Below are 21,467 nucleotides of genomic sequence, written 5' to 3'. Positions count from 1 at the left end.
GTTTCCTATTCTTTACGCATTATTATATATTTAATTATGTATAGATAGCCGTATACTCTTTTTCAATTAATTATATTGATTCAAGATACCACAAACTAATCAATTCAAATATAGAATAAATAACAACATTTGAAAAAATATGTTATTTTTTATAAATTAGATTTAATTTGGGAAAATTCGTTTGGAAAGTGATATATCAGGAATATGTTTAAAATTTAATAAAGTTAATACCATTAAATTGTATGAGGGATAAAAATTATATTATAACAGATAAATGGAAATATATATATAATTATCAAAAGTAAACAAAAAAAAATCTCAAAAATATTATTTTAAAATAAATTGAGTGTCAGATATTAAAAGAATCACCTTATAAACAAATAAATAATGAATTAAACTAAATATTTTCTAATAAGTATTAGCAAAATACCCTATATTTAGTCCTACAAAATTGTTATAAAATTTATTAAAATTACATTAAATTAAAAAATTATATTTATTTAACTCTTAAGCGACGTAGGCTAAGGGAAGGGACTAATATTCAGTTGATTTTTATAAGTAGGTGGCGCGCTACTTAAAGCCAGAAAGAATCACTTGTTTATAGCCTTGTGTATTGAAAAGTTTCGCGGCTTTCGTTTCAAAGCACAGTAAACGAATATTTATCCAGTTATCAGTTACATTTTCCAGGAGTGCACCAATGTTGTTCTATAAACTTATTATTCTTTAGGGTAAGTCTTAAAATTATATTTTGTATAAAAATTTGTAAAGAACCACATAGGAAAAATTGTTTTAGACAGTTTTAATTCTTAAAAATTAATACATAAAACTTTATTGTAATTTGAAATTGTACTTGAGTGAAAAATTTCAACAAGATTAATTAGCTTTTAACCACGAAAAAAATGTTCAAATAAACAATTTAGTAAAAAAAGTTACGATTGAAATAATTTTTAAGTGTACATAACAGTAAAATCAAAGGAAACTCTAAGTAAATATTAATACATTTTTATTTTATTTAGCTATTTTTTTTTATTTTTAATATAAATAAAACATTTTAATTACCCATTTTAACTTTATTAAACACTAACGACTGAAAAATAACTTATTAATAGTCACAAATTTGAAATTGTTCAGAGTAGAGTAATGAATTTAAGTTATCATTTACGAGGAATGAAGATTTTAAATATCTCATCTTGTATAGATTTAAAAATTTTTAAGCTTCATAAACAAATCGTAAAATTTTTGCAATGATATTCAAAAGAGTATAAATAAAAAATTAATTATATGATACATTTGTTCAAAATTATTGATAAATTAAAATTTTTTTTATTCGTTTTTATTTTTTTAAATTTGTTCAAATTTTTTTCGAGTTTTCTTAAGTAGTGATACAGCGTTAAAAAATTTTGGTTAGCAAAAGAAAGGCAATATTCCCCCTCTCGAAATTATTTTCTGATTTCTGTGCTCCGAACTCGATGTGTAATTAATGTATACTTTACTCGGATGCGTAAATAAACAGTGCTGGTGATAATTTTCCTATCTTCTCCTAAAACAATATCTCAACGCTCAAAGGACTCAGCATATTTTAAATAACAATGTAGAATATTAAAAACATACACAACATTTTAAATTGATGAATATAATATTGAAATATAAAAATCATTTAAATTTACTTTATTTTACAAGATACTGTCAGATATAATGACATGATCGGTTCTTATCATACATAGGGCCGAGTTAAGGCGTCCAAAGAAGGAAAGTCCCCAAAGTTATTGGATTTTAAGGGACTATTCAGGTATAAGCATTAAGACATTTTAATTTTATTTTTAAATTTGAAATTTTTGTTGTTTAGTTTAAATATTATCAATGAATAAGATACTATTTGAAATATGATTTCATTCCTATTTATTCAACTATATAAATACTTATTATATTAAAATATTACTATTAAGTAATTGTTCCTTAAAAATGTTTCTTTTATTTTATAATATTTACTATTATGTAAAAATATTTATATAAAACAAAGATAATTAAGTGATTATATTCCAAAAATATAAGGCAAATTTAATATATTTATTTTCAAAGCAAAAATTAATTTTATAAAATAAAATAAATAGATTACCATATTAATTATTATGTAATGTTTTAAATGACAGAACTAGAGGAGGGCTAGCCTCCTAATTTATACATTTACTCAATATAACAGTTATATTAATTTTTTTATTCAAATATTTTTATGAGTGAAGGAACTATAATGTCCCTTAACTAACAAACAACATATGAGAAATAACTCAAATATGATTAATAAATTGTCACGAGTGTTTCATAACAATTGATAAGTTAATCTGTTGTAGTTGTCCTAAGTATTTTAACTCGAAAAAGAATATTTTGTAAATTTTTCAAGCTAATAACATGCTTTACATTAAAGTTCAATCCAATAGCTTTTAACAGAAATTCTTCAACTCGATTTTTTACATATGGAGTTATTCAATGTGTAGCCTTTTATTGAGGTTTTATATCCTAAAACCCAACCAAATTAGGATCAGTAATCAATGAATAAATATTTTAAATCATCACTGTTTCTGAATTGTAAAATAAATTAATACTAAGTGTACTCAATTAGGTGTACATAAAAAAATACTATGTGCATTAACAAATTTGGCAAAGAATTAAGTTTGGGAAGTACTATTCCTTGTCTAAACTCCGTTTTTAAAATTCATAAATGTAGTTAAAAAAATTGAGTTTGGTTATTCTGATTTAGTTATTTTGGCTATAAATTAAAAATCTCCTCGACAAGGCCTGTAGTCTATAAAAATAACTGTGCAAACACTAATTACAATTTTTGTCACTTACAGGAGTTGCTCACTTTTTATTTGAATGAGATATTTATTTTATACAAAATGTTTAACTTCTATGTTATTTATTATAATATTTTAAGTATTGTTATATATTAGATGATTATGTTTTTTTAAATTACTTTATTTAATTTTTAAAAAGGTGTAGATTTTGTATGAGGTAAGTATAATAAGTTCCTATTATTAAATAGAGGAACAAAGTGATATTCTGACAATTAAAGCATGAACGTGGATAAAGATTTAAAACGAGGGCAACAAAAACGTGTACCGGCTCATGACTCTTCCTAACCAGCCATAATAATTTATGGAAGATTTAGGGGATTTGTAAAGCATTTATTCTTAAAAAAACTTTTTGTAAACTCAGATTGAACTAGAATAAACTAGGTAAAAATAATCAAGGACAGCAAAGGCTCCCTTTACGCACGTCTATGAATTAAAGTAAAATAAAAATTAGAAACTTATGGGCCATTTAAAAACAGTTTCAACTACTAAGTACTAATCGACGCTATACTTAACACACATACGTGGAAAGTTAGACAAATATTTTGACATTAACTCATATCATTTTGATTGATAATAAACATCTGTTTTACTATTTTTAAAAATTATTTTGACCATTTTACTGAAATTTGTTTGTCTAAATTAACTATTATCAATCATTTTATGTATTTCCACTATTTAAATAGATCTATCACCATCGTATTTTATTTACTTTTATTAAACTTGTATGTTACTGATAATAAGTAGGAACTTTTGATTAACTAAAAACTATAGTTTTATAATTTTTTTCTACTTCATCCTTTAAATTAATTTAATACTATTACTTTCTAAATTATACCAAATACATTCTCGCTTCGTTGCAAAAACTCATTAACGGTTTTTTTTTTTTACTCTAAGTTGTCATCATTTCATACACACTTATATTTATTAGATTACATATAACACGATATAAGCCCTAAGAAATAAAATTTTCTTTAATTATCTTTAATGTGATAATACGAGGTTCTTCTTCGATTTCTCTCTATATATTATTCATAATAGTCTTTTTAGAAAAGTAACTATTTTAGCTTTGATGAATAGTTGAATTGGTAATAATTTTACCATAATTTTTTCATATGTATATACATATAAATATATATTTTTAATATATAATTTATAATTTGTAATTATACATTTATATATCTACATTTTTATGTCTGTTAAAACATTTTTCGGGTCTTACTAGACTAATTTTTTTCAACAATACATCCAAAGTTTACAAACCATATCTAGTTAAATGAATTACCGTCAAAATTTGAAAAAAATTATGTTGTTCCCTGTAAATAGAGGGAAATCTCGTAAAAAAATGTTTTTTTTACTTTAAATTGTCATAACTTTTTTAAAAATGTTTTTGAAAATCTGACCCTTAAATTTTCATAGGGGGGATTCAAAATAACAACTTTTGTATGAAAAATTAACTTTTAACTATGTTCCGGAAATAGTCCGAGCATTAAAAATATGTTATTATAAAGCTAATGTTCTAATATTATTTTTTTTAAATTAGGTATAAACTAAAAAATAAGGTTTCCCAACACCTTATTTTCTATTTGTAAACAGTCCACAAAGTTAATAAAATTATGTTATTTGAGTGTAAAAAATTATCGTTTTTCTTGTTGTCACAATTTTTTATTTTATTTTTTTTTTTTTCAATTATTTATACCTATATATTAGACTTAACATGTATATACGAAGTAATTAAGTATACCATACTTTTTTTTTTATTATCTTTAGTTACACATTATTCTTGAATTATTAACTATGTAATACTTTTTAAGTTCATCCCTTATGCCTTGGCCCCTTCCAAGGCATAAGTTATTGGAATATTGAAACAATATCATAAGGGCAACAAGTTTACGACAAATATATACAGGGTGATTTTTTTATCATAACCCACTCAATTACTTGCAGAATAATAATAATTTAAACATTTTTTTTTATTATTATCTTTAGTTACACATTATTCTCGAATTTTTAACTATGTAATACTTTTTAAGTTCATCCCTTATGCCTTGGAGGGGGGTCAACTTTGTTTTTTTAAATGGTAACACATATTTTTAATTTAATAAAATGTTTGAGTTTTTAATTTAATAGTAAATGGCATTTGAATTTTTAATATAACTTAATTCGTTTATTAGATATAATCATTTAAAGTTTCAAATTTTTGAATTAATATACAGGTATAATACACAAGGGATTACAAATATAGGTAGCTAATTGGTTTTTTATAACATCGATATTAGCAGGTACACAGCATTGTTATTATCAATTGTAGTAAGGCACATTGTTATGAGTTTATAAATACACTAACTGACAATACAGAAAGTATATCTATTGATAATCATAATTGATAATAAACAATCCGTGACTGAGACAGCAATGTCATAAAAATCCAATTAGCTACCTGTATTTACAATCCCATGTGTATTATACATGTATATTAACTCAAAATTTTGAAACTTTAAATGTTTATATCTAATAAGCTAATAAAGTTATATTAAAAATTCAAATGCCATTTACTATTAAATTAAAAACTCAAACATTTTATTAAATTAAAAATATGTGTTACCATTTAAAAAAACAAAGTTGACCCCCTTCCAAGGCATAAGGGAGGAACTTAAAAAGTATTACATAGTTAAAAATTCAAGAATAATGTGTAACTAAAGATAATGAAAAAAAAAATGTTTAAATTATTATTATTCTGCAAGTAATTGAGTGGGTTATGATAAAAAAATCACTCTGTATATTTGTTTATGTATTAAATTTATGTGTAATAAAGTTTGTAATCAGGATATAATTCAGGAAATAGGAGTTGAAATTACTTTTGAAATAAACCAACAATTCATTCTAAACATTAAACACTATCTACAGATTTGAATCGAAGCGTTTTTTATGATAGTGTTCTTAATCACTGTCAGATATCATCTATACTTGTTCTGACTATGCTGTGTCCTCACTGTGCTGGATTTTTTGTAATATAAAAACTATAATGTTATTTAGCAATTTAATTTTAAGTGTCAGATAGACTTGTCCCAAATAAAGCACGTCACCACTATGCTGCAACCCTACTATATTGGGTTTTATTTAAAGTAGATGAAAGTTAATTTAAAATTAAAAATCTGTCCTCTAGGGAGTAAATTTTGAGTGATATTTATGTCATTGTGACAATATTACTCGTTAATTTATAACGTTTAATTTATAATTTAACGGGAAGGTTAAGATTTCTAAAAATGGTTTTTACCCATGTCCCTGTAATGGGAACAGCTATAAAATATGATTAGAAACAACGTTTTTTTTTGAGAAGTGCAATTATTGAGAGAAGACACATACTATAAATTTGCCTAAAACTTAAACTTAACAAAAGGTTGGTATTCAATTGACACATAATACATTGAAAAAATAATTACTATCCAAGAACACATTTTTAGACATACTTTTTATTATTGAAAAAGTTCTCAGATTTGTACCAAGATAATATTTCTTAAGATTTTATGTTTTTTAAATTTTTTTTTACACGTGTGTAATGTTTGAGTAAAAGAAATATACCTTTTTTATACATAAAAAGTGTTATTAGCTACATATAGTAAATAAAACTTTGTCAATGAACAACATACAACCTAATTAATCTTTATTATATAATTTAAAAATGATTACATAAATTCCTCCCTGATGTAAAAAATGATTTTTAAACAAGAAAATGAACATTTTAAAGTAAATGAATTACCTCGTGATTATGATAATTCTTTACAGTTTTATCTCTGTTGATTATTTTACTAACCTTGTTAAGTAATTAGTAATAACTGAATTTCGTTTTTCGTACAATTTGGATAGTGTCTAATTTGTATGCAAAGTCTTCTTATTTGTTATTATACTAAAGTAAATCAGCTTGAAATTAATTAACCTTCCAAATAATGTGCAAGTATCTGTAATAATTTTATTATTTACCGTTGAAACTTACGTCTAACCTACCCTTAGATAGAAACTCAAATATATTATGAATAAAATAACCCAGTTTTATAAAAAAAATACTTCATGTCCTATTTATCAAATTTTCTGAAAAATGTTTAACGATGAAAAAAATAATAAACATTACAACAAAAATTCATAAAAAATACATATTTAATAAAATAAATACTTGGGTTTTAAATAGCTGGAATTCTACAGCTACATTCTGTTATTATTTTATTATTAATTTATTCTTTACTTATCTCTGTGTAAAAGATTTAATCAATTTTTTTTTTTCAATAGAAGCTTTTAATTTCTTTAAACTGTTTCCTAGGCAAAGTTATAACATTTTAAAGTTTTGTACATTTTCAATTATGGCTACACAGGAGTTTCTCAATACTACTCCATCAAAACAATGTATCGGACATTTGAGATATGACGATTTAAAATTTTACCATTGACCAATTCCAATAATTTTTACCCCAAATGATTTTTTCTTATAGTATTATACAATGAAGTGTAGTATTATATTACCGTTGTCACAATATGAGAAAAAAACAACTGAGGTCGTTCGTAAAAAATTGTTTTAATTAATTAATTAAAACTTCCTAAACATATTTCTAAGAATTAACATTAAAAATATAGTTTCATAGCAATAATAATAATCAAAATGAAGAGTATCAATTATTCTATAACCTATGAAAAGCCTTAACACTTAAATGTAATTTAAACGTAGCGCTTTTATAAGATTTTAAAGGTTTGCATAACTTGTTAAACCCAACCCAATCCAACCTAATATATTAATGCATTGAAAAAAGTAACTAAACATATAACTTCTGAATCAACTAGACTATTTTTTTAGTAATAGTTTGATTTACTTTACAGGTGAACGCAACTGCAGACAAACTCGCCAAAATGATCATTTGTAATGTAATCATTTTGATATTTATATCATTATTGATAGCATCTGGTGAATCAGACTTTCAGAAACCTTTAGACCCGTTAACACTACTTAGGTACGAAAAACGGGCAGAAGAAGAACAACAATCGTCAAATGACGAGACAAGTCAAGAAGTCGAATTCGACGAATACCCAGTTAGTATACAAAACATTTTACACGTACTCATATTAAATACAATGTTAGGAAATGCATTTATTTATGACTGCAATTCGGGGCAGAATAAATGTTTCAATAGTCGATAAAACGTTTTATTCATTAACTTTAGCCGTTTAATAAAATAAAAGCACGTTATTTTATCACTATATTGTATTTTATTAAGCCAACACCTTTAAATTTTAAACGACCACGATGTAATTTTATTTTTTAATCATAATATAAGCTAGAATTAGAAACACATTCTATATTACATTTGACATTGCTTCATACCTATTGACAAGAATATAAATGTAATAGATGTTTTTAAATAAAATTGACACAGGGACATTTTTAATTAAGATTTCATTCTGAGAATTTGATCTAAATTGATTTGTTGAAATAAAAACAATATGCACATGATGAAAATATTGACTCTTGTATTTTGTTCCCTTTCACATAGTTTTCTATATACTTTCGATGTTCAACCGTTAATATTCGGCATCAAAAAACATTCCAAAAATAAAATATAAGACCAACAGTATAACTAAAATTGAGATAAATAACTATTTTATATTAGCTAAAAATAGACTTATTTATATTTCTCGTACAATAAAATTATATTCAAATATGTTTATGAGCTTTTGACTCAAGACCATATTTAACATTTTGACGTGGCGTGGCTACATAAATTTTAGCACCGTCAATATTTTTCAGAATCGCCCTTTAAACAATAATGATGAGCATAAAAAGTCAACAATTTTTTTTCCAAGTTTTCATCAAACGATAAAATAAAAATTAATTAAATAAAATATTATATAAATCATAACTACCGATAATAGATTTTTTTTTTTTTTTTTTTGACCTTATGTTGACAATATTTGTATGTTTTCCTTTTTAATGTTGTGATTCGCTCCTAAGAATTTTTGGGAGAGATGTTATTCCTCTGAATCACTCCCCTTGTTTTAACTTAATATAACATTTAACGGGTACCTAGTTTATATCAACAGTATACATGGAGTATATTCGTAAACAGAATCTCATATGAAAAACAACTATTTTGAAAAAGATGTACTATAGCTCTGATAACCTATAATAAACAATAAATTAATGAAATTTTTATCATGAAAAACAAAATAATATAAAGTAATTTGTATAATTTCAAAGAAATCCTTAGCCAGTATATTTATTTTTTTGTTTAAGATCAATGTAACAAAGTAAATAGATTGTTTAGTTGTAAGTAAATGACACATATACATTTTATACAGATAACTTTGAATTAGGTGTAACTCAATAACACTCTATACATACATTTGTGGGGGTATGTGTGCCAACATTAAATAAATCAAGACCCATTACTCTAGAGGTACGATTCAGAGAGGTATTATTTAAATTGTTTGATTCACTTACTGCCGAATAAACTGATGAATCTAACAAATCAATCAATTGTCAAATGTGAATATCAACAACAAAGAGCTTATGTTCCAAAACAAGAATTTTAGAACAACATATTTAACAGCTGTGGTAAAACTAGTAGTCAAAAACTAACTTTTAACGGTTTCATTTAAGGATTTATACAAATGATTAGGTTATCTATACACTAATTACTCGTAAATAAAATGGACTTAAATCTATAGTAGATAATTTTACGACTCAAAAACAAAACATCGAGAACCTCCATTTATTTAAAAAAAAACCCTTTAAAATAACGAAAAGATAGCAAAAATCGGTTCTTTTAATGTTTTTTTAAAATTAGTTGTAAACTATATAATTTATAACCGATAGACATACACGGTAACATAAGTCACCATGTATGTCCATATGACTCATGCAGTATCGTGCTAAAATATTAATTATGCTATTATGGCGATAATATTTAGTAGTAGAAATCATAATAGCGTACGATTAATCCGTTGTTTTATTGTCTAAACACAGCCTAAATTTTTGATTATTTTTTTATCATTTTTAATGTCCTCTCTAAAAGCTATTGCTTGTGCCAGTGAGACACGACACATTACTGACTGAGCTAGGTAACAAAAGTAATAAAAATTGAGCAGTAAATAATTAAATATTTCACAGGATAACAAAAAATCTGTGGATTACAATACTTAGATGAATTCTTTATGGAATTTTGCTACTGATACCAAAACTGGGTTTAGATTTGTTCCATCACATCTATTTTCTGAGATAATTACTAGTTAGAAATTACACACAAAATTACACACATAAAACTTCATAAAAAATATAAAATTATTTTTATAAACTCTTTAAAGTTGTTTTAACTATATAATGAACGAATTGTGAGAAATTTGATACAGTTGCGACAAGCTTAACCTGTTTTTTAGGTTTCTAAAAGTGATTTAGCACTTATTTATCAAAAAATTAATCTGAACTTTTCACTATAACTTTTTTTGGTTAAACGTCCAATTATGAATTTATAACCATTATAAGACAATTTTGTGAAGATTTTAAAAATATTATTTTTTGTATTAATGCATAATTAAATAAAGACATAATTGCTGCTAAAATAAATAACATAATAAAAAAAACAACAATTTCTACGAAATTTCGAAATATAAGTAATTACTTTTTTATCACATGTAAACATGATATGTTTACATTAAGTAAATCTATGTTTTACGAATTAATTTGTATTTTTACCCTGGATATTTTGGTGAAATTAAATTTTATTTATCTTCATTATTTGTTTAAATATTTAACGAGTTATAAGTAAAGGGATTACAAAAATAGAGTTAAAGAATAATAATCACCCTCTTAAAAAAATTTCCAAATTTTCAAACACTTATATTTGATGTTTTTAACGAAAACAATATAATGGAATATTTGAATGAATAGAGACATTAATGTTATATTTGTGAACAAATTTTCGATACTTTATGTCAAAATTATATTTCTTATGTGTTAAATTAAATTAAATGAACGTTTATAGAAAAAATAATATACTAACGTAAAATAATGTGTAGATCATTTCTTACAGTGCATAATTAAATTTTTGTGAACAAATTACCAGAAATTTCCAAAAATGAAACGTTAAAATATTTCTCCTTGTTTTTTTATTAACTTTAGTTAATTAGGAATTTATCTAAACTTGAGTGCAGATAATACAAATTAATACTTATATTATAAGGTACGATTGATTTTTAGTATACAATTAACAATTCCGCAATTAAAAAATACAAACAAAAAACAATTAAAAAACGAAAATTTCTCTGTCTATGTTCTTATAGATTTAATATTTTATGTGCACCACATAACTATGTTTCTGTCTTTCTGGTATTTGGAATCCCAAATAAAGCTGATTGTGGACACACTATTAATCTTAATTTACTTTCCGGTCTTCTTCAAGGTAATGTAGATTCCCCTGAATTATTATCACTCATTAATTTTAAAACTCTGCTAAGAATCTTCTTCTTCTTTCTTTATTCTTCATTACTCGACATCACAATTGCTTAATTCTTCTATAATCCCGTTGAGGTGTACTACTAATGCTAACACCACCTTCTCGTTATAGCTCACAAAATTTAAATAATTTTATTTTCAGTATATTAATATTTGTATTGTTGAAATAATTTGCAAATACTATTTTTATTGTATTTTATACAATATTCAAATTTGTAAAATTGAGCTTGTCAAAATAATTAAAAATTAATACCTTCTCAGCTTCGCATCCGAAGCTAATAATAACAATGACTACTTAATTTTATTTTCTATTGTATTGTAAAATATTTAAATTACATCCTTAAATAAAGCCTAAACGTTGTATTCAATATTTGTGACTCGATTAAAAAAATTATTCTTTGTAGAAAATTTTCCACAAAATTTTAATTATGATTATTATTATTTAAATCTTATTCTGTTATCTTTTCTTTATAATTAGTTAAATAATGAAGACAAATAAAATGTTATTGCACTACAATAAAATTCAACGTACAAATACACGTTAATTCATGAAATACAAATTTATTTAAATCTGATTGAAATATAATCATCTATTAATTAGTTGATAGTTAAATCATAATAAAATTAACAAAAAATCTCAGAAAACATACATTAATGTTTTTGAATTTCTATGGCTTCTAAACCTATTACTGCACAACATTATTCTTTCACTTGAAATTAATTTTTTAGAATATTCAATGATTAAATGGAAATAAAACTCATAAAGTAAATATTTCACCAATCTTTAATATATTTTAAATATAATAGTGGAATAATTAAATCTTTTTTGGTTTGTGCAGTAGTTATAAAAGATTTACAGAGGAAAACTAAGATTTGTAAAAATATATGATGTTTTTGAAGTGATCCACTGAAATTTTTTGATCCTAACTACTTTCAGTTAATAAATTTTATTAATCATAAATTAAACCATTATTTTTAATTTAATGAATTAAAAATTTCATCCCAATTTCTTTCTGTCCAATCCTTTATTTTACAAAAAAAAATCCAATTTATTAGACTGAATTACTTCATTAAAATATAATAAAAAAAGCAAAAAATATAGAAATACGAAGTAAATTGATAGTATTGTCCTTTAAGAATTATTAGCTATACTTTATTATATGGAAACTAACTAATAAGAATGTAATTAATGTTACAATTACGGCTTACTAAAATTTATAACCCATGGACCTATTAAACAATTATTACACTACTGAAAATCGCTAAGTTAATACATAAGTAAAGTATTAGAAATATACAAAATACAAAAATTGTGATCTTTTACTACTAATATTAGCGAAATTAACTAAAATATTAAAAAAAAATGTTTTATGTTAGTTTAGCTCCACTTTAACCCATCAACGCCAAGAATTATTTTTTTTCAAACTTTCTATTTTTTTTACTAAAAACAGATTAATATACAACACAAAAATAAAAAAAAATTATTTTTAAATTTTTTGAAAATACGATTTCTGAGATATTGAGTGTCACCATATGGGTACACTCGGCTTTTACCTATTAAATTATTATTCTAAGAACGCGCGATAAAAATAGCAATACGAATGTCACCATATGGGGACGCCAGGCGTTGATGGGTTAAGTAAAGTCCCATAGAAGTTGAGCAAACAAATTTTACCAGAAACTACATGTATTTCTTCCCCTCAGAGAAAAAAAATTTATAACAATAAATAAAACTTTTTTAAATTTGACTTTCAAAAATGTTTTACATCAATAAAATGGCAATAAATTGGGCCTGCTATATAAGGCTAAATGGACTACCAAATTAAAAAAAAAAAAAAAATTTAAAATGACACTCCTATGTTAATGCATTTCTATGGCTTATTAATTTTTTTGCATTTCTACTGCTTCTTAATTTTTGCATTTCTATGGCTTCTTAATATTTTGAACTTTTATGGCTTTTTCATTTTTGCATTTCTATGACTTCTTAATATTTTACATTTCTATGGCTTCTTCATTTTTGCATTTCTATGGCTTCTTAATATTTTGAATTTTTATGGCTTCTTAATTTTTGCATTTCTATGGCTTCTTAATATTTTGAATTTTTATGGCTTCTTAATTTTTGCATTTCTATGGCTTCTTATATTTTGCATTTCTATGGCTTCTTAATATTTTGAATTTTTATGGCTTCTTAATTTTTGCATTTCTATGGCTTCTTAATTTTTGCATTTCTATGGCTTCTTAATTTTTGCATTTTTTTCATTTCTTTAACTTGATGGCTTTTAAGGATTTTTTACTCTGAATTTTTGTTCAGATACTACATATAAAATCCCTCCAAAAAAAACAGTTGTTATCAAAAAGATGAATTAAATGAAAAATATTGAAATAATTATTTTGTTTATTATTTGTTTACAAGTATAATCTTTGTATACAAGTTGTTCAGTAAGTAGAGAAACAAGTCAATTGTAACAAACAATAAGAACAATAAAAACCCGATTCCTTACTTAACGAATATCCTATATATTAACTATATTTAAAAATAGTATTTTTAAACACATAAGAAGTCTCCAGATTCTATTGTTTAACTAAATATATATTATAAAATATAATAATAATAATATTTTATGAGAAGGTATTAATTTTAGCATTATGTTTTTTTTTCTTTTATGTCTATTTAAAATACTTTATCTTAAATTTTTATGTTACAAAATGATATTTTTATTTTGTTTTCAAAAAGATATATTGGGCTATTATTTATCGACTTCATTACTTATTTTACATTATAAGCAAAAAAATAGGTCATTAACTAAGTAGAAAAAATTTGTTTCGAGGTCTTAGGATTTTTAAAATTTTTTAACTTAGATGCGAAGCTGAGAAGGTATTAATTTTACAATGATGTAATTATTTTTTTTTTAATTAAAATTTTTTTTTGTGTCTGTCACTACTTTTTCTCAGCTTTCACTTGACCGATTTTGATGAACAATATCTCAAGAGATCACAAATCGTATCTAGTCGAATACATTACCCTCAAAAATTGAAAAAAATTCCCTCATTCACCGTAAACGGGGGAAATCCACCAAAAAATTACAAATTTAAAAATCGCTAATTTTCGATATTTTTTAAACTTTATTTTCTAAAAATTGCCATAACTTATTTAAAAATGAACAAATCAAAATAATTCTTTTTTATATTGGAACCTTAGATATTTTTCTTTTATTTTATATAATTTTTTTAAAAATCTGACCCTTTATCTGCCCACAGGGGAGAATTCAAAGTAGCAATTTTTGCAAAGAAGTTAAACTTTTACAACTTAATTTTTGAAAATGTTCCAGAAATTTTCTGAACTTCAAACACATTATAAAATAAACCTTATGTTATGAACTATAAGTTAAAAAAAAAATTTGTCCCAATGGACAAATTTACGATTTCAAATTTTATTTTATTCAACTTTAAATTACTATAACTTTTCAAAAAATGTATGGATCAATACAACTTTTTTTTATAAATACTTTATGTTGACTTTTTTCATTTGATATAGATTTTTTGAAAATCTGACTTTTGACCTGACCACAGGGGGGATTCAAAATAAAAATTTTTGCACACAAGTTAAACTTTTTCAACTCAATTTTTAAAATTTTTCCGGAAATATTGACACTTTTATTTAATGTAATATAGATTATGTAATATATTATACTATTAAAAAAAAAAAAAAATCGAGATATAGTGAACATGGTTATTATATTCAAAAATATGCTATTATTGTGTTAAAATTCTTGGTATTGTATTTTAATTTGCCTTATAATGGGGTACACTGATTTTCATGAATATTACATAAAACTAATTGACATAAAATATAAAGTTAAACTTATTTCATTTTTTTTTTCTTTTAAGTCGAAAAAATTAATTTTAACATTTAAATCAGCTTAAATTGTCAATTTTATCAAAAAACGAATGCGACGAACGTTTGACGATTCAGTAAAAATCATTGCCTGTGTCTATGATTTTTTTACAATTTTTCCTTAATTTTTTTGAGTTAGAATTTTGCTTTTGGATAATCCACCTATTTCTTTAAATTAAACATTATGTACAGATTTGCATCGAAGTGTTTCTTATGATAGTGATTTTAATTACTGTCAGATATCATCTATACTTGTCCCAACTATGCCACGCTCAAACTGTGCCGTGTCCCCACTGTGCTACCGTTTTTTAATATACTTTTCCAACTGGTAAACTAAGTTCTTTTAGTTTTACTAGAACACGACAATAAAAACACAAAACAAAAGTCTTCGAAAGCTATTAAATTTTTTTAAGTATTGTCTTACAAAAAGGTTTAGTTTTGCCTATAATTTGTACGCTTTATTTAATACATAGACACAATTAAAATAACCAAGAATATAAAACTGCAAACGAAATTTAACAAAAAACTAAACACATACTGATTATTTGTTATAACTTATAAAGCACAATGAATTTGGGGAAAATTTAACTACGAACAAGCTAATGTTTCTTAAAATAAAAACTCTCAGGGAATTTCTAACATACAAGGAATGATGGATTAATTCATAATAAAGAAAAGATATTATCAATAACATTTGAATACCGAAAAACATAGAAATTTTATATTGTTTAAATACCAGAAAACTTTGTAAATCCATAACGTTTTAACTACTTAGAACATAGAGCGCAATAATATTGTTAATGTTTTAACTGCCATAACGTAAAGACAAAATAAATAATTTTAACCTTACTTTCTGCCAAATATTTTAAGATTTCAGTTGGTAACTTTTTGACATATAGGATTGACACAAAAAAAACATCACTCATTTTTAAAGTAACAAATTATAATTTTTTAATTACATTGGAATTTTTAACTATTTTAAAATCACTAGCATGAATTGTAATGTTTAGGTAGTTGTTCCAAAACGAACAGCTCTACTACTGGACAGACTGATGGTAGCATTACAAAAAGCAGTAGACGGAAACGCTTCTGGAAATATGAAAGGGTACTATCCAGAGCGAACGATTCCAATAGTCGGTGGAGTAACTAGACCCAGTCCTGGTGTAAGCATGCTACTAAATTAACTTGAACCCAATTAAAATATTAGTAATAATTGGTTAAACAATAACTAAGATCAGTTGTATAGAAATAATACATTCAAATTCATTAATATTATCGTTATCATTAGACAAACCGTAATACCACATAACTACATTTTTATAATTTTTCAAAACGCCAAGAAAACTATTTATAATCACTATCCGTTATCATAGCATGCGATTTTTGTAATTTCAATTTTAAAAGGGAATTAATTATTTTACGTACAAAAAGCTTGTTAACATAACCAAGCCCAATGATAATTTTTATTATTTTAATAAAAAAAACTAATTATTAAAATAAATTAACAAAGTGTAAGTATGTGGTATATAATGGATAGCCTAAATATGCATGTTGATAATAAAATATATTCCAATTATAATAGTCATTATAGTTACTTCAAATAATTTTCTCACAAATTGAATAATTACAGGACTACTTACTTAAAATTTTAGATGACTCAATAAATTTTTCTCCTCCTACATAAGCAATGATATATCCAGGAGGTATTACCCTCCTCATTGATCACTTTATTTATTTCTAAAATGAAGTGACATAAAAATAGGTCTAAAATAGTATTCCACTTTTGTATTAAGTATAGAATTTTTTATCAGATATTGATGCACTTATGACTAAACACTAACTATTGGCTAATAATATTTATTTTATATACGAATATATAAAAATAGAAGATCAGATACCTAGTGAAAACTACATTTTTTAAGACCAAAATTATGAAAAATAAAATGTTTAAAATAACCTGTTAGACCCATGTAATTCCCATTTGGTTCTACTAATTTATAATTTAGTTTGAAAGTAATTGAAAATTAAATTTAATCTGATCATGTCAAATTCAACCAATTGTGTAATTAATTCTTAGTTCAGGACAGAAACAAAAAATAACAATGAAACCCAATTGTTATATACAATCCTTAAATATATAGTCTTTTGTTTGTAGGCCAGGTCAAACGGTGTATGAAACCATGCACTAAATGAAAAATTTTATATGACTTTAATGCATTTTAAAGGATTACTTTTAATATTTGTACATTAAAATTTTGTAGATGGAATTGCAACGAAGAAACCAACAAAAAGGACGGCTCTATTGGAGGTGTTATTTTAACGCAGTTTCCTGTTTTAAAAAAAAGAAATAGATTAAGATGAACATTATTTACATATTGTTTTAAATCAGTTAATATTATTATACGACATCACATCTATACTGTTTTTTGTTTTGAAATAAAAAATAATACAGGCTAACCTAACCATCTAGAAAGGACTAGGATCATCTAAATATAAAATATATATTCAATGTGATTTAGAAATATTTTAAGAGCGGGGATAAATAAATATAGTAACCCCAACATTTTTATTATAAATTAACATGAATTTATCACATTTTTTACTTAATGTTAAACTTCATTTGACTATTATTAAAGATCTAACATAATTGTTCGATTTATCGATACAGTAGTGTAGAGAGAATCTATTTAGAATCAATAAGTGCAGAGTGAAATTTCACTTTAGGAATAAAAGCACAATGAAATCGCTACTGATTTGACAAAATCAAGTAACAGACATTTTTCAAAATATTGACATTTTAGTATCATTAATTTCATCTTTTCAATTTAACATAGGCTATTCTTACGAATAAACACCAATATTATGGTAGCACATATTTGATTAAGAATTAAAAAACATAAATAATAATAATTAAAATACTAAAAAAACAATTTTTCACAGTGTCGTATATTTTATATCTTCCTAAAATCTTATAATATAAGTACATAATAAATTTAAAAATCATAACTGTTTGAAAATATATGAATCATTTTTATTGAAAAACATTTCACATTGCATCAATATTTTAAGTATAATTTCACTCTGCATCTATTGTTTCCTAACTGATATTTCATCTTTACTGAGTAGAGATTAAAGATTTTCAGTAAAATTTTAATTTATAGACGCTCTAAAAATAAAACTAAAACATACCAAGTGACCAAAATGAAACTAACAAATCATTATATAAAATTAAAATGTACAAACCAAAAATGCAAAAACAAAAGCTAAATGTTAATTAAATTAAGAATTATTAGTTGTCCATAAGAATAGGTTCACCGAAAATATATGATAATCCATTTATCATAACTAATCAATTACTTACAAAATGATTTCGAAAAACTTGTTTTGATTATTTTTAGTTATTATACATATTTTATAACACATATTTTTCGATTTATTAATTATTAAGTATTTTTTCATCCATTCCTTATGCCTTATAAGCGTGTGAACATTATTTTTTTTAATGGTAACTTTCATATTTAACTACCCAATAAACAAAAAAAAAGACTGAACTATAGTAACTTTTAATCTATTATTTCGTTTGTTATTAATATTTTTATACTATTTTAACTTATTATTATTTTTATATAGTGCGATGTGGAGTGCAACCGATAAATATCCATAAATAAAATTATTCATACCGCGCTTCACCTCCGGTAAATATTTTAAAATTTTTAGTAGCCAACGAAAATTAAACTTAAATGGCGCCTCTCTTTATATTTAATTGTAACACACACAAGAAATATTGAGTCGATTCAGTTTTCAAAAGAGAATTCTATTCCTCTTAATTTGATATCTCGTTGGGCATACTGTTATCTCATATTCAAATAATATTATACATTAATAATAATTTTTGATAAATTTGATTTTCTTTGGAACATCGATAAAAAATTTAATAACAAGTTATTGCTCATAGCTCTAACTACTAAATCTGCACGTTCATTACCGACAATGCCTACGAGACTAGGGATCTATATTATTGTTATTCCTTTATTAGAAACATTGAGTTCACCAATGATAAAGAAAATGACTTTATTTCCGTTTTTTTTATATTTTTTTAGAGAAAATCTTAAATTATTTCTTTTGGTCCAAACATTAAAACTATCTACGGTTTGTTGTATGTTTTTAAAATAAATGTATTCCCTTGGTTTTGATGTTGATGTCAATATGAATTTGTTGATAGTTTTATGATATTAATCACTTCATTTATCGAAATTGAGAAAAGTATAACTCTGACATTTTTATAATTATTAAAAAAATTAATATTTAACGTATTTTTTTTTGTTTTATTATGGTAATAAAACTACCGATATTTTTATTGTATATTTGTTAGTGTTAGTTACTTTAATGTGGTTATTGTAAAGATAAGTTGTCATTTTGAAAAATGTTATTATCTTTTTGATCCATATATTTTTGAAATAATGTATTTGTAAAACGGGTCATTTGAATTTTACTGCTTGCAGATTGAAGTTTGGGTCATAATTATTCAATAATGTCAATCATTGTTTTAAGAGAAATATAACACTGACTAAATGAATTCTGTGTCTGGATTATTTTAGACATCCTTTAAATCGTATCTTTAAATTGAATATTTGTAATGTCTTGCTGTCTTTATCAAAAACTTATTTGATTGGCATTTAATGATTCGACGATTTTCAGTATAACTTGTTTTTTTTATTTTATTGGTGGATTAATTTCTGGTGTAGTGTTCTTGTTTGGCAAGTTGGGATATTTTTGTTTATATTGATATAAATTTATAAAAGATTCAGTTGAAGCTTACCTTTTGATATTTTTGCTAGGATTGATTTTCGTGGGTTTATCATTTATTTAGTGACAATAGGTCTATAAATTACTTACAATTAAATTCGGAATCTAAGTCTATTGGAGTTATTGGATCTTCTTCTTCTTCATCAGTTTCTATTTATGATCCCAGTGCTGAGGATTTCAAATTGATTGAAATCTTTCTCACAAGGACAGTTGTGAAAAAACTTGTTTTTTGTATAAAAAGCTAATTAGTTCGATATTTGAAAAAAATACGGCATTTTCAAAATATAACAATAGTTCCAAGATTGGTCCAGTAGGTGTTATTTGGTAATGTTTGAGAGCTTCTATTATTATATTATGAGTATTTTAGAATAATCATTTGCAATAACAATTCTCTTATTAAGGTTGTGTAGCTTTAGAAAAATAATTAATGTTTAGTATTTTAGTGAAAGTTTTTTTATTTGACTCAGTATTTTGATCAAAGAGAGTATTATTGTTTTTTGTGTTAATCTTTTAACGTTTTCTGTTGTTTTTAACCGTGATTGTGTAGTTATTTATTTTAGATATTTTGATTGGTTGTTTTAGTTTGGGCGAATTTGTTTTTTTAAAGCTGCTACAGATCGATGGCGTTTTAGTTTGTTTATGAATTTTGAGAAGAAAAATATGTTTTTACCTGCCATACGTGCAAGGTTTGTAACGAGTATCTGAAACTATAAATGCGATTATAGATAAGTAAACACACATGTTGCTTGTAGGTAAGTTTAACATGAATTGAAAATGATTTAATTGTTAAAAGCTCTATATTAGTATAGTTGTTTTATCAAAAGTTAATGTGTTAGATTGAAGCAATTCGTAAAATAAGGAAGTGAAATTTATAATTTAAATTGGTATATACAATATTTTGAGATGAAATAATTACTAAAAAATTGTTATAAATAATTAATTTATTAATATTCAACCCTGAACATTATATTATTTATACAGTTTCCACAATACATTACACTGATTAGGGCACAAAAATATAGGTGAAAAACAAATGTATTAATAAAAAAGAACTAGTGAAAAAAAAAAGATTAAAATTTGGTCGATTGTGTAATATTTAAGCAATTCAATATATTTATATAAAACAAATCTACTAAGGTCAAAATTGAATTTCATTTTATAAATCAGTAAACACTGGAGATAATAATACATTACAGGTTTCAATTAAAACGAATTAAAGCCTAAAAAAATACTTTTTAAGTTTTTATTTTTAACAATTTTTTTTTTTATTTTAATTAATTTTTTTACTTTAACATATATGATTATTAAAAATAGATATTGAACAATTTTTAAGAACAAGTTGTTTCCATAAAACTTCTGAGCAGTCTAATAATGAGAGATGGTAACTGTATGCTATTGAATAACTATTAGATTACAAAATTAT

General features: G+C 24.1%; 1 protein-coding gene across 1 annotated transcript; it reads left to right on the top strand.

The window, feature by feature from the left end:
* The first annotated feature begins 575 nt into the window (after window positions 1–575).
* Window positions 576–17,657, top strand: LOC126908382 (uncharacterized). The gene is made up of 4 exons (XM_050690391.1): window positions 576–728; window positions 7,716–7,925; window positions 16,249–16,401; window positions 17,500–17,657. Exons 2-4 carry the CDS (start codon window positions 7,746–7,748, stop codon window positions 17,587–17,589), a joined length of 423 nt encoding a protein of 140 aa, XP_050546348.1. The 5' UTR covers window positions 576–728; window positions 7,716–7,745; the 3' UTR covers window positions 17,590–17,657.
* The last annotated feature ends 3,810 nt before the right edge of the window (window positions 17,658–21,467 follow it).

The sequence above is a fragment of the Daktulosphaira vitifoliae genome, unplaced genomic scaffold (genome assembly GCF_025091365.1).
Source record: "Daktulosphaira vitifoliae isolate Bord-2020 unplaced genomic scaffold, ASM2509136v1 Scaffold_5, whole genome shotgun sequence".
Classification (NCBI taxonomy): domain Eukaryota; kingdom Metazoa; phylum Arthropoda; class Insecta; order Hemiptera; family Phylloxeridae; genus Daktulosphaira; species Daktulosphaira vitifoliae.
Note: the sequence above shows the minus strand (reverse complement) of the source record. Positions and strands in the feature narration are given on the sequence as shown.